We start from the raw sequence: 15,406 nt of genomic DNA on the forward strand, positions 1-15,406 counted from the left end.
AGAGAGAGAGTAAGGGTGTCTTTCGTGCACGCTTCGTTGATCGCGTCTCGAAATTTGCGCTGAAAACGAGCGGCTTACTTTAACAACACAACGCGGAGATCGCACGTGTCATTCTCGACCTATTGTAGCGTGGCGCAATCATGTAGTAAAGTTTGTAACCACCACGGCACGTTGCAATTGAAAGCGTGACGGTGCATGCGAAGTCACAGTCAAATGTTTACCAGGTTCATAGATTTCCGTAAGAACGTCCCTACGCAGTTGCGCTGGCCAGAAACGTAATGCCTTGCCGCACGATACAAGCATGGCATTATTGAGTTTCCTGAGGTACAACGCAAGCATTTCCAAGCGCAAGGAGACGAGATAAATGATGGTCAGTGACTCGAGGCTTTTTTTTTTTGTTATTAACGAATAGGCATTGTCGCACAACAACAAAACAAACTGTACTGGCAAGTCAAGCCAATTTTGGGTTCCAACACGCATGAATGCAGGGAAACTTAAGCGGCGATAAGACTGTTTCGGTCGATCTGTAACCTTAAATAACTCGCAGTTTCGTAAGAATGTCACACGCGCGATTAGTAAATTACAGCCTGCTTCAATATTTAGTCAAGTACCTTCTTTCTTTCTGGGGTTTTACGCGCCAAAACCAGTTCTGATTATGAGACACGCCATAGTGGAGGGCTCCGGATTAATTTTGACCACCTGGGGTTCTTTAACGTGCACTACAACGCAAGCACACGGGCGTTTTTGCATTTCGCCTCCATCGAAATGTGGCCACCGCGGCCGGGATTCGGTCCCGCGACCTCGTGCTCAGCAGCGCAACGCCTTAGCTAACTGAGCCACCGCGGCGGGTGTTAGACAAGTACCAGGATGCAATAACGTTCAGTGGAAAATTTTAGTAATAAACTGCTTGAGCGTAATGTCATTCCACGCATAATTCTAGTAAGCCCTCTTCGTAGAGTGCATCCATGTCGGTAGCTGTGCAACCTTGAATGATTTCTCGCACTTCTGTTGCAATGTGGTATGTGCGTTTGGCAAATCACAGCTTGCTTCAATATCTAGTCGAATACGAGTACGTAATAACTTTCCGTGGCAAGTACGCAAATGTTAGTAGTTAACTGCCTGAGAGTTATGTCGATCCGCACATCACACTATCAAGCCATTTACGTCTACGCTAAAGTTAGAAAACGCGGATGAAACGCGTTAATGAACGACAGTACCAGACGTCCTGTTTAAGTAAAAACAACCATGACGGAATACCGCCGCAACATAACACACTTCCAATGTTACGTCACCACAGCGCAGAGCATGCATTAAGCAACCGACGATAATAAGGTGATTGCGCAAAAGCTTCCTTTTAGAGAAGGTGCCCAGCTTCTTGGACGCCGTGACAACAGGCGCATGCTGAGAAGTCTACGTCAGAGAGCACGGTGTCTTTACGCTCGAGTAACCAGGCTACGAATGCGAGCGTGACGTCTGTGAATGCAGACTTATTATGCATACAAGACGCTCGCCGTTAAACCTTGTCTTCTTTTTTTCCGAATCGCGACGTGCACTTACTCGGTGGATCCGAACCATGAGCAGGCAAGGCGTGGACCATGTACGTAGATGCATATCTGCATATCTTGCATGTGGCATTGGTTCTCCGGCTAATACAATCCTCACGCGACGGCAGTAATATGCCGTATTCGTTAAAATCTTGACTGAATGTAGTGAATGAACAAATTCAGGCCATACAACCTGCGGCTACTTAGCGCAAAACTGAAATGAAAAAAAGGGAAGGGACAAGGTAGTAGCGAATGTCTTGCACGTAACTTACAACCTTGAGTAAGACGCGTGATCTCCCCGCAGCTTGTTTCTTTAAAATTTCTCCTCATTAAGCCGCAGTCAGGCTCTGGCGAAAGACCAGCACTTAAGAACTGATTTCAAAGGCAGTTGCGTTTGGCACCGGGCGGAAGGGAAAGGCAGCACACAAAATGACCGGTAAAACGTTTGTTGCCACGGCGAATGCGATGCGAAGCACATCAACGCGGAACGAAAACTATAGAAAGCGGTCGAAGCTGCCACTCACGCTGACCCTTGCTTTTATTTAGGCTGCGTATGTCGATGCGCGCAACAGTAAACATCACGTGGTGCAGCAAATAACCGCGCTTTTCCTGCATGCACGTATACCTCGATCGTCTTCCTCGTTCGCTCATCCCGACACGCTCGCGGCCGATCAAGCATCTACTACTGCGAACAATCGAAAGTAGCATATGTACGGGGAAGTCAAACTCGTTACGGTGCACGCCTATTGCATATATCGAGGGTGGAGGCTGAGAAAGACGTTCCGCAAGCAGCGTTCACGGTGAACGAATACACGCTAATAGCTGTTCCTTCGTTTCCATAACTGACGCGAGACAATAAAACGCACAATGTGCGATGATACCCATGCGCCTGTGTACCCTCTCGAATTGAGGACATGTATTACCATGATGAGTCTGACGACGATGATTATGGTGACGGTGATAATGACGATCCTGATGTCCTCGTCGATATCGTCATATAATGTTTATCCGCAAAAAGATATAGTGTGTAATGTTTCACCCGCGGACATGTAGATTAGAGCACTGCACGGGCTCGGGCTTACCCGAAAGCCCGGGCCCGGCCCGGCCCGTGGGCCAGGCCGGGCCGTGTCGAACAGTTTTTTAGCGGGCTCGGGCCGGGCTCGGGCACGGCGTGTGCTTTTTGACCCGGGCCCGGGCCGGGCTCGGGCTTCCTGGTGGTGTGCATGTAACGTGCAGCGAGTTATTCTCGGACGTGTCAACTCTGAAAAACATTATTTTTCGGTCTCGGGCCGGGTTCGGGCCGGTTTCGAGTCGGGCTCGGGCCGGGCTCGGGCCTAAGGTAAAGGGGTGGCGATCCGGGCCGGGCGGGTAACGTAGATTATTTCCGGGCCCGGGCCGGGCCCGGGTCTCACCATAAAAGTTTTGATCGGGCTCGGACGGGCCGCCCAACGTAAAAACGGGCCCGGGCCGGGCCCGGGCTGAAAAAATCGGCCCGTGCAGTGCTCTAATGTAGATACGGTTTTCAACAAGAAGCAGTGGACCAAAAGCCTCTTTCTCCCCCCAAATAATGCGTTTTATCGCTGTCGCTGCAATATACCCTCATTAGTTTTCGACGATGCAGACTGAGGCTACGTTCACACTTGGGAAACGGCAAGCGAGCGGAAAAGCCAAAGCGGCCGGAAAGTCTTTTCCGCGCATGTCCAAGTTGTTCACATTTGTTTTGCTACCGCCGCGGCCGCCGCTGCCGCTTTCGCCCACATCCATCTAGTCTGCGTACGTTTGTCGGCGTGGTGGCGCTCATTATCGCACCATTTCGAGCGGTGTGTTCATTCATTATCCCACCCGTCATCAAAAGTGTTCATTTCGCGCAACTTCGCGTGTCATCTGCGACCTTTGGTAAATTCCTCGTTGGCGTTCCGTAATTCTCCTCACACGGGCACGGTAGTGCTGAGTCACAGGTTGGTGCCAAGGCGTGATTATATTTCTTTAATAGCTTTTATTTACAGTTTACAATAACATTTCTTCATTTCGTATTATTGGCGGCGCCTCCAGTATACCAAAGATAAAACCCGGGCTGGCCCTTGTGTTGGGGCTCGCCGAAGCCTGAGCGTCCTACGTGAGACCTGAGACCTATGCTCCCAATCTATTGTCGCGACGAGAAAACCACCGCGCAACAAAAAAAAAAAAAAGCCCCTCGACTTCTGCAACATACCGCGCCCGTGCGAGGAGAATTGCGGAGCACCAACGAGGAATTTGCCCAACTTTTTTTCTGCCATGGAAGTGGGAGAATAAATTGTTTTTTATACTTCTACCTACTTGTTTCTTAGAAATTGACAATGAATAAACGGAAGGAGCGGACACCTCGGAAGCGGCGGTGGTGGGTTTGCCCGGCTTTGCAAAAGCGCGAGAAGTTGGGTCACGCCAAGGCTTCGTTGCCGCACCTCCGTTCGCGCGACGTTGAATACTATCGCGAGTATTTCTGACAGTACGTTTAAGTACCAATCTTGTCGTAGAGCGAGTGATGGATCTAGATCGCGTCGAGCACCATCGCAGCCTACACTTTTGGTGCCATGTACAATTTTACGACCGGATGTTTACATGCTAGTGGAGCTTCCAGCCGAGCGGAACGACTTTTCCGCCGCGTTTCCGCCTCGCCATGGCGAAAAAATCGGTCCGAGACCGATTTTGCTCGCCGCCTGGTTTTCCGCCCGCTTTGTCGCCTAGGCGGGCGGATTTTCCGAAGTTTTTGCCGCTTCCGCTAGCTTCGAGACCAAGTGTGAACGTAGCCTGAGTGTGCTGTCTGAATGCGGCGTGTAGGGATCCTACATGCAAAGCGTTGCATGTAGGCTTCCTAGTGGCACATTAATGTATGTATATATGTATACTCCACGCTCCTGGCTTACTAAGGGTGTGCCTAGTGTGTGCCTGATTGCACACGTCACGTGGTCACAGAGACGCGCTCGTGCCACAGCTCGCGCGTTCGTCGTCGTCGTCTTCCACAGCTGGCTTCGATGACGCTCATCATGCTAGCGTTCCCATAATGCCCCTCTCCCTGCGAAGGCGATGACGGCACTGGCCCACTACCAGTATATATGTGCGGCAATTTCGGTCAGTTCTGTCGTACGCTCCGAAGGACAGTTGTCCCAATTCTTCATAAACGTATCTTAATCGTGACAAACCATGTAAAGTGTGAAATCAGGCTTTCGCCTTAATGGTTTACAAACGTCTAACACTTGCTTCATTTTTACTATATCTATGGTATATGTGAATTTACGCTACTTTGCCCGTCGTCACTTCGCTGGTTCTCCACCTTAAGAGTGGAATGGCTCCTGAATTCTTTTAATATCTCTCGCATAATTTAATACGAGTTAGTATGACTGCTTAATTGTGCACTATTCGTGCTTTATGATATTGTAACGAACATACAAGAAGCAGTTGGGAAGAAGAGAAGAACGAAGTGATTGGAGGCCGGATTTCGCGGTGACCATCATCCATCTCATGTAAATAAAGCCATTTCTTCACAACTCTCCGTAATATTTTTCTTTTTGATTTCGCTTTCCTTATTTTTGCCGCATTGTGATGTTGTTAATCATTATCGTCATCATCTTTGTCGACGTCGGCATCGTCGACCTTTCGGTTCAGAGACAGGTATTCCTTACAGCTGCTGATTTAAAAGCACGGTGCACGCTAGCGTCGTACCTCACAGTCACTTATGACACGGACGTGATTAGAACGCCCAATCTACGCAGTTGCACGTCCCGGCTGAGTGACATATGTAACTACGCGAGTATACGTTACATAAGCGCACGTTCTCCGCATTAGAACGACGGCGTGGGCGCGCTTCGAAGGATGCGACGTCGAAATTCTTCATCCGGGGCCTCCATCATTTGATAAGAGTCGCAGGGATGTTTGCTTCACTCTCCAAGAATGTCTTATGGAATCCAACCGAATTCCCTGTTAAATTGTACATTTTCTTTTTTTCTTTATTTGTGCACGTTTTAAACTAATGATGATTAATTCGATGTCATTTTACTGATCCTAATTGTAACAGATAAATTTACGTTCTACAGCGCTAAGTCCATAGAAATTCTGAATTTTATTCATGATTATAAATTGGAATTATACATCCGTGTCTTGGTCAATACCCAATAGTGGGTAGGAACCACACGTTCGATAGGAAACAACAACAACAATTCTTTTTCCATAGATTGACTTGATGGTTGTCCGAACCATCAAGCTTTTTTGTTTTGTTTTTTTCGCGCTCCCTCTCTCTCTCTCTCTCTCTCTCTCTCTCTCTTTGCACTCTCTCCAACCCCTTTATCCCCCACCCCAGTGTAGGGTAGCAAACCGGAAACTGACTTCTGGTTAACCTCCCTGCCTTTCCTCTCTCGCTTGCTCTCTAGAGACTCTCTCTCTCTCTCTCGGAATGGGAAAAATAATTACGTGCTATAGACGACTTCAACGCTTCTACTTTCACATTGGCGTTATTCGCTTGAGTTATGATTGCGTTTCACTATTCTGCCAGTAAAATGATTTGCACGCACACTCTGAGGTCTGTGCCGGTGTGTCCCACACAAACCAGTCAGATTCGTAAGTCACAGAAGGTAAACGCACACAGATGCATAAATAAATAAATGTATACTTGGAATTCTCCGAGAACACATACATAAGTTCCGAGTTTTGCAACGTAAATACACATACTTCCATAAATATATTCCACATAACTAACTAACAACATGTAACAAGCTTAGACTTACATGACAGATATGTCATCTGTAGCATTGCGACTTTCGTATTAGAGGACCGCTAAAATTTAATATAAACCTTGGAAAATTGTATTTCAAACTTCTGAAGCGAAAAGCTCTTTTCTCTGCAACCTCGCTCTTGGCCATGGGCCAAGCATTTTATTTAAAAGCAGAGATGTTTGCCGACCTGGAAGTATTCGCCTGCATGCTACTCTGCAAGGAAGGGCGAGAGGGGAGAGAAATGCTCCAGAAGAAGGAGGATACAAGAGAGTGAAAAAGAAAGAAAAAAGAAAACACATCTTGCTCTCTTGATTTCGCTTTTCTGATCTTCACTGAAGGGCATTTGAGCCCCACTTTTCGCCTTGATATTACTGCTGGCTTTTTGCACAGGGTGTTTCACTTAACTTGGGCCAAACTTTAAAATTATGCCAATACTACGTAGCTGGACCGAACCGAGGTAATGTTGTTTGCCGTCGCTTGGAGATACTCACATAATGTTTCCATTCCGCTTCATTAAATAATTTTTCCTAATGTTTTAATAAACTTCTCAATTATTATAATTAGATTAAAAGTGTTAATGAAAAAATTGTAGAGCAACATGTGAAAAAACTCCCGGTGCAACTTTCTGTTGATAAATACGTGCTACATAAAAGTGTTTTTCTAAGCGTGAAAGAAGCCCACGAATACATGCGAAATTGCCGCGCAACTGGCCGCTCGAGGCACTTTACCTGTATTCGTGGTCATCTTTCACCCTCGGAAAACACTTTTATGTGGCACGTATTGAGCAACAGAAAGCTGTAGCCGTAGTTTCTCATGTTGCACTACAATTTTCTCATTGACACTTTTCATGTAGTTATAATAATTCAGAAGTTGATTATTTAATTAAGCGGAATGCGAAAATCATCTGAGTATCCATCTTGAAACTGCAGCGCACACACAAGAAACGAGGCCAATAAGGCGAAGGTGACAGACAGGCGCCTGTCTGTTCGCCTTAGTGTCCTCGTTTCTTGTGTGTGCGCTGCAGTTTCAAGATGAACAGCTACCAACTCGCCCAACTTTCAGTACTTTTACATCTGAGTATCTCCACGCGACTTCAAACAACTTTACCGTGGTTCTGTCCAGCTACGCTGCATTGCACATTTTTAAAGTTTGGCCCATGTTAAGTGAAACACCCTGTATGGTACATACAGCACACAATAGCACCCGAATGACAGCTAGAATTCTGAAAAGCAGTCGACTTATAACCGTGAGAATGCGGTAGTCTGCTCGAATGGCAGTGACGAATGCGTGCCGGCACGCACGCCTACGGAGTAGGTGGTTAGTAAATCAAGCGAACGAAGATGGAGTGTCTTGGAAGCTGAAAGGTGTCTCGGGAGCAAAGACGGGCTCACCTGAAGAAAAGTATGGTTAGACTGCATTTTCATTGTCTTTTTATTAAAGCGGAATTAATGAGCGATCCTAAATTAGTATACTGAAGACTGGAGGTTTAATTCTTCAAAGCTGTCTTCGCATATATTTTTTTTTTTCAGAGGTAAAGTTTTACTTATAAGCGGATGAAGTGATGGCCACACCTCTCTTTCATTGACCTTCGCGACCGTACCGAACACTGCCCCTGACGTATTTGTGATGACACATATTTCCCGGAGTTATTACGTATTTGGGTCCTTGTTTTTCCGCAGAAAGAACCAAGAAAATGTTAGTCAGCTGAGTTTTCGCCTATTTTCAAATGCGATCGTTTTTCTATTTTTCCAAGCAACACAAGAAAAATTATCTAGCCTCAGCCAGAGGGGCTGCCAAGATCTATGACGCAACATAGGGTTGGTGCGGGAATTCCAAGGTCTCGTCGCCGCTCGTGTTTTGCTTCCACATGCTTTCTGCCACACCAGCCCCTCTATCGCAGTAAGGCTATCGTATACACAATTCTGTATGTGTTGTATGTGCAAGCCTTGTATCTTATCTTCTAAAGTTCCTTTTAATGTAGACTGAATGCAAACGCTATAGCGGTCTATAGGCTCGTATGGTATTCTTTCAACACTATAAAGGCAGTTCTCTGGAGCAGTAAGGTTAATATGACGAGACTTCTGTTTACTGAATTTCTCGCTAAAGTTGCTACTGGCACGGCGTCACTGTAACGTCACAGATTTCACGGCATTTTCCCATATTGTGGCCTCTTTTTTAATTTTATTTTATGCCTGCAAAGTTCTCTGAAGTTGTCAGGTTGTGTCCTCACTTCCTTCCGAGTGCAATGTCATTTCAATCACCCCATACGAAGCAGCAAGCCCGGTATGTAGGAGCGCTGACAGCCCCCCCCCCCCCCCCCTACGCCTTTATTAGTCTCTACCTCTCTCTCTCTCTCTGTGTGTGTGTGTCCATCTCCGAGTGCAATGCAGCACTTCTTTACCGGAGTACATTTACCATGCCCCAAAGAGATGCTGTCAATGTCCGTGACGTCACGGAAGGCTGCCGCAGCCTTTACGTCCCCTCTGCCTTATTAAGCCACCCTTTTCGATACAACTGACGTATTGCATATATGCTAGAAGGCTACAAATCAATAACACTGTTTGCTGGGCGAGCTGGTTCATATCGGTGGGTGAAAGAGTTTGTTTGTCTGTCTGTCTAATTAGTTCATTGATTGATCGACTGATTGATTGATTAATTGATTGATTGTCCTCTGTCACTGGCTCATACCCACCATGGTGGATTGGCGAAGATGCGGATGGATATAGCAGGCGATTAGTAATTCCGAGAAAACAACGGAGGTAAGCGGGAAAAAAATGAAGAGAACAGAAAGTAACAAATCCTGTGTAGTTCTTCTTTGTCTGCGTGTATTTCCCGCTGCTTTCTCACACCCACAAATCAAGTTTAGCATAATTTTTTTATTTAGTGTGGCTGTAATATGCCGCAATTCCAGCTACATTAGGTAACTCGCGTTCGTCATAGTTGTTTGAGCCAAGAAAAGGGGTAATTAGAAGCTCGCAGGAGCCACACCGACGTCGCAATAGAAACTTATACTGATGAGAGAATAATACGTGTATCTCTATCACACTCATGTGGAAATTCTGACATAATATCTCTGCTGTGTTGACACATAATGTAGGTCGCGAGAAAAAAAAATATATCAGGTGAAAAACCCGGCATTCCCGGTGAAGGACATTTGATATGCGAAAAGCGTATCACGTCTCAGGCTATGTCAAAGCTGTATCAGCGTCGATATGGGCTCAATGGGAACATTTTTTTTTATCTCATCAAACACTTGTTCGTCCTCCTGCGTCACACGGAGCAATATCACTTTGAGTACTTGTGGATAAGTTCAATTGTACATATAAAAATTTACAAAAAAGTACTTCCTCAAATTTCGTTAAGTGCTGACGTATTTCATGAGGATGCAAAATAATGCACTCCCGAGAAAGCATAAAATAAATATGTGATCACAACCGCCCTTAATTCGCTTCATACTGCTTCTTTTTTCTGCTGGGTTCATATTTAGGATGGTACTTTAAACCTATTACTGCCCTGTCACTCTCACCTTCTGTATCAATATATCTTCTTTCAGCACAAGAACATTTTAAAGATTGATATAATATCACGAGCAACTCTGCATACGACGCGCGTTTAATACCGGTCATGACAAAGAGGGGCATGCATTCGGTGTCAAAAGCGCCTCTATCTTACTCGCCTTATGCTGGCACATTACACCGTACAAAAAAACACTCGCTACATCCAGTAAATTACGTGCAGTAGATTCGTTACGCTGCCTATACGTCATCTCACTTCTGCCTATTTTCTGTGCAAACTACGCTTCTAAAACCGTAAACATTATATATATATATATATATATATATATATAAATTTCTGAGTATAGACAGTCATACTGACTACAAGCGCTCAGAAACGCTGGGTGACTATGTCAGCATTTTTATTGACTTATACCAGATAACGTTTATGAACCACAGTCACGAGACATCACTGAATTACTTTGACCATCGAGGTCTCGAGATTTATTGTCATCAACCTACTTTCAAACAATCGAAGCCAATCAATGTCTGTTTGTGTGTTTGTGTGTGCGTGCATGTGTGTGCGTGCGTGCATGTGTGTGTGTGCGTGCATGTGTATGTGTTTATGTGTGTGTGGGGACGGGTGCGTGCGTGTGCGCGTGTGCATGCGCGTGCGCGTGCGTGTTTTTTTTTTTTTTATTTTTTTATTACGCTCTCGAGAACGGGCGCAGTGGCTACACGCCTCGCTCGATTGCACCGCGGTCATGCATTGGCCTTGAAAAATCAGACCGCGTTCGGGAAAACTCGCCTAAATTTGTTGTCCCCTGAGTTGCTGCTCTGTATTCCGGTTGGACTTGCCTCGGCGTGAATAAAATCTGCCGTATTGTCTTTGGCAGGTGCCCCGTTTACTGCAGGTACTCATTGCAGTCGCCCATACAACACTGCCTGTGACACCTGCAGTTGTGATGAGACAATAGCGCGCGTACCTCTGTTTTCGTATCTGCAAGTATAGGCAAGGCAACGCGCAAAGAAAAAGAAAAGACACTGGCAAAGAAGAGACACGTAAAACAGGATAGGCGCAGTCCTCGTTGCACAAGGCAGGGAGAAAAGTACTCAGGACTGCGGCTGTCAGACTGGACAATCGCCCGCTATCAGAAAGAATGCGTTAGTGACAGTAGTCACAAGGGACACCTGGATTAAGGGCTGCTACTGCGCTCCTTCGGTTCCTCTGATGTATGGTCTCGAGAGGCAGGCTGTGACATTTATACGTTAGACATCCTATATTGCAGGTGTCTCTTTTTGTTTCATCTTTTTATTTCTTTTGTTAGAGTTAAGAGATTTTCTAAAAGAGCACCTGTGACAGAAAGCACAATTATCATCTTTAAATTGTACGGCTCAAAAAGGCGGGCAGTACTTGCACAAGAAACCGAAATGCATATTTGACTAATCAATCACATTTTACTGATCATATTTTAATTACTTTTCTAAAAGCACATAGTTCCATTTATGAACTGAAGCCAGTGAATTATCAAGGTACTAGAAGGTACATGTACTAGAAAAGGATTTCTGAAGCTATAGCACCAGTTTTGAGACAAGCCAAACTTGCCATAAAACGCGGTGTTATGTCACCTACTGTATTATCAAAACGCCGTTTTATGCATCGCAAGACAAAAATAACTGGAGCACCGATGCATTTCTTCGCACATTTTTTGGAACGCATATTTAAAATCAGCTGTCATGTTCGGCGTTCTTCATAGTTGCAGTCTGTACAATGTCCATTGTACGGACTGCGTATTGCGTCAGTCATGTTTTCTTGCACAAAATAATTTTGGCTGGGATAGTTAGTATGTCTATCGGGCCTTCGGTGCGTTCAAGCGCCATGAAGAATGGCGTTGAGTGGACCTCGTATTTCATTGCTGCGTCCTCATTTGATTGGCACTCGACGTACTTTGCCTGAAGTTAATAAGGCTGCTGCAAGTTGCTTTCCGCGCAGATAAAAACAAAAAGAAACTTCATTTGAGCGGCGGAGGACAAGCGCCCTAAAAACAACTCCATGCAATCAGGCCGGCCAGTAAAAACTGTTGCAAGTAGGTAAATAAACACAGCTGCTGGAGAACGCTTTGAGTGCTTGCTCTCCATTTACGCTCAGCGCCTGCTTTTCCTTCTCATTTTTATACCGTTAAAACTGATTTAGAAAGCTGCCATGGTTAGGTGCGGGACTTCAAAGACTGGACAAATAAAGCTCTCACACCAGTCAGAGAAAGGTGGAACGGTTACTTATTAATACACTTAAAGGGAAAATGAAACATCCACCCAATCGTAGCAATTGCTACAAAGGAAACCCCATACGGGTTCCTCGAAAGAAAAGCCTCCCAGTTGAAGAAAAATTCGTCGTGGTCCGGGACTCGAACCCGGGACCACCACCTGTCCCGGGCAGTCGCTCTACCATCTGAGCAAACCAGGCGGCCAGCAGATGGCAGGGCGAAGTCGAATTTATCAACAACTCGAAGCAAAGGTAAGTGTTTGACGTAATAATTCGGCGGAACTCGCTAGGTGGAGATAGATAATTAAAGGAATAATGAGACATCCACCCACTATTAATACACTGCAGCGAAACCGTATTTGTGCCAGTCAAGATGAGCGAACGAGAAATATACTATATTCAGGGTAAAAATTATAAGACGATATTCTTGTGCTGTTTTTCCTTACTTTTATTCCACAGTGGACACGAGAGAGGGAAAATAGTTAATGGTCCTTCGGTCACAGAACTTGAGAAATGAAATACTTTGCCATTTTTCGACGAGCTGACGTAATTTAATGCTTTTACCATTCTTTCGGAAAATCACCCAATTTGCGATATGTCTCCATGTATCTTTGTATGTCCGTGCCTAGCGTCTTTACTGACAAATTGGGTTACTAGGTAGTCTATGTTTAAATGGCTAGAGGCACCGGGCTGCTGGGCTAGCGCAACCGCGTTCAAAACGAATCGTCGCTCCAACTTGGGTTACTGGATGTGTGCTGCTCTTTATTAAACCTATTTCATGCCAACTTAGGTCGCTAGGTTTGTGTCACTGGGTATGTGGGGCCTTTCATTATAATCATTATATACAGCCATATCATCAACCATCTATTATATAGATTGCTAATAGCAATAAAGTCGCCAATCATCATTAAAGGGTGAATGCACTGCCAATTTTCGCGTCTCTCGCTTCCTTTCTTTCTCTCAAGGTCTGCAATCAACAAAAAGAAAGAGAGAGAAAGGAAGACGTCTGTGTTTTCGTTTTCATTTCACCTCATCAAGCAGTAGCGCACCCAGGATCTCTGCCCGGGGGGGGGGGGGGGTTGACAGTTTGCCTTAGTTTGCCAATACCATCTAAACAGCTCTAATTTATATTTCTTCACGGGAAATTGTCAAAAAATGCGCTTTTTGTGCAAATTTGCGAGCGTGCAGACGATTGCGCGTCTTACATCTTAGTTGCAGTACTCAAAAAAAGGGGGGATAACTCGGCCTAAGGGGGGGGGGGGGGGGGTTACAACCCCCGAACCCCCCCCCCCCCCCCTCCGTCGGTGCGCCACTGTCATCAATCTTTTGCTAGCCCGGCGTTTATCCGCAATTCAGCGATGTTGCCACTTGTTAACTAGCTTTCTTTCTCTCCCCGCCTCCCGCTGCCGCGTGGTCGGTAAGCGGGAGGTAAACACCGCAAAGCGCGCGCGGCCGCGAAGAGGAGGCAAGCCGCGCGCGCGCGCGTTCCTCCTCGCCACGTGCACTCTAGCAGCGGCAAATATACGCGGAGAAGAAAGCGCACCTGGAATAACGAGGACCACGGGCTTGGCGGCGTCCGACGCCAGGCTGCCGGGGTCGCCGTAGCAGATCACCTGCGTCGGAACCTTGTTCACCGACACGAAATGCATTGGCACGTCCTCCCCACGCTGTTGGTGAGCGGCGGCGGCGGCGTCGCTCGACGCGCCCGACTCCAACGCGGCGCCGCCCTTCTCCATCGTGCTGGACGGCACTTCACGACGAAGTAGGAAGTCCGCGGTCGCCGAAGCGCGCGGCCGGGAGCGAGGAGCGCTCGGAGGAGCGAGCGAGCAGGCGGACGTAGAATCCAGCAGCAACAGCACAGCGTACGCTAATGGCGCGCCGCTGCGTCGACCGCTGCCCTCGGCAACACACACACGCTCGCGCGGAGCGCGTTCCTTTCCAGCTGGTGGCGACGGCTGCTCGGTTTCGTGCGCCTTTGCCGCTAGAAGCTGTTCTGCGCACGTTGCGTCGTGTTGCGCGACTGCTCCCGAGCGCGAGGGCGAGGCGGGAGTCGCCGAGCGCAGCCGAGCCCCCCACGTGACCAAACGCGGCGGGAAGCGCGCGGCGTGCGCGCGGTCGCGGCTCCCAGGAAGAGAGCAGCCGGCGCTGCGCGCGCGTCGACCGCGCCGATTGTGTGGGTGTATATGAGTGTATGTGGGTGAGTGTCGGCGTGGGGGGGCGAAGGCTCTATTTTGGCCGCTCACTCGCCACCTCTCGTGCCGTACGTCGCGCGCAGGACACTACGCGACGGACTTTCTCTGGCTGTCTGTTGCTGTTACTACTACGGTACCCGGAGGGCGCTGAGGACGTTCGCCATCGTGTGGGTCAATGCGCGAGAACGCTGCGCAGGCTTACGACCTCGTGTGCTTATGTTGTTGCTGGGCGAGCGCCCGAGAGTGGTGGGGGCAACGCTTGGTTTATTGGGGCGAAGTAGCTGGGAATGGGAAGGAGAGCTCCTTGCGTGAACTTAGGAGGGAGTATTACGATTTACACGCCCGCACGTGACGGTCGATGCACGATTGTTTCTCGTTTCGCTGAGGTCAAGTACGCCACGACCACTTGACGGGCGAAAAGGTTCACGTCGTAGCCACCCTGTTCGCACCTTCTGAAGCGCCCACCCGCAGTCACCTGCGCGTGTTTGTGTGTGAGCATGTGTTTCCTGCTTTGACGCCAGCTTCAACTTTCGGAAACTCCCTGCGACGTCAGAAACTGTGATAGTGGCTGGCCGCGGCTAGTAATTGTAGAAGAAATTTGCCCATTTTGGCGGTCGTAGGAGTCATAAAGAAAGCCCAGATCGGTATCCGAGTATTTAAGCAACGATGCCCACTTACTGTAAAATAAAAATAAATTTAGTGTGTTGAGTTATTGCAGCTTCAATTGATGTTTTCAGAGCAATTATGCAGCGCTAAATTGGTCTGTAACACCGCGACTAAGTTTCCTTCTTTTTTTTGCTGACAGTTAGTTGTCTAAGCTTTATGATTTCTGATTGTCCTTGTTACAGCACACGTATTCTTGAAAGGCAGCCTGCTGGAGTGCCATGAAACGGTCAGACCGAAAATTCCATATATATATTTAGATGTGGTATTTGATGTGGAAGGAAGCACGATCATTGGCCCAAATTAGTTTTATACCCAACAAAAACTTCAGATGGGGAGAAAGTTGTTCAAGACAACACTAATTCTAATCGTGCACCCTCCTCCCTTCATGAAAACAAAAAGAAAAATCTGACCATAAGTTTCAATACATAGTTTAGATCTTATGACACTGCAACCCGTTTGCGCGCCGGATAATAAATCTTTACCCAAATGATAGTAACTACGG

The 15,406-nt window shown here is 47.0% G+C and overlaps 1 protein-coding gene across 1 annotated transcript in view; it reads right to left on the bottom strand.

Moving 5' to 3' along the window:
- Positions 1–14,220, bottom strand: part of LOC119455536 (lipid droplet-associated hydrolase) — a 99,685-nt gene extending 85,465 nt beyond the window's left edge. Inside the window, exon 1 of the mRNA XM_037716939.2 lies at positions 13,590–14,220. Coding sequence (XP_037572867.1) covers positions 13,590–13,782 — 193 coding nt within the window. The 5' untranslated portion in view covers positions 13,783–14,220. The remainder of the gene's footprint in view (positions 1–13,589) is intronic.
- Between the last annotated feature and the right edge of the window lie 1,186 nt (positions 14,221–15,406).

The sequence above is a fragment of the Dermacentor silvarum genome, chromosome 6 (genome assembly GCF_013339745.2).
Source record: "Dermacentor silvarum isolate Dsil-2018 chromosome 6, BIME_Dsil_1.4, whole genome shotgun sequence".
Taxonomy (NCBI): domain Eukaryota; kingdom Metazoa; phylum Arthropoda; class Arachnida; order Ixodida; family Ixodidae; genus Dermacentor; species Dermacentor silvarum.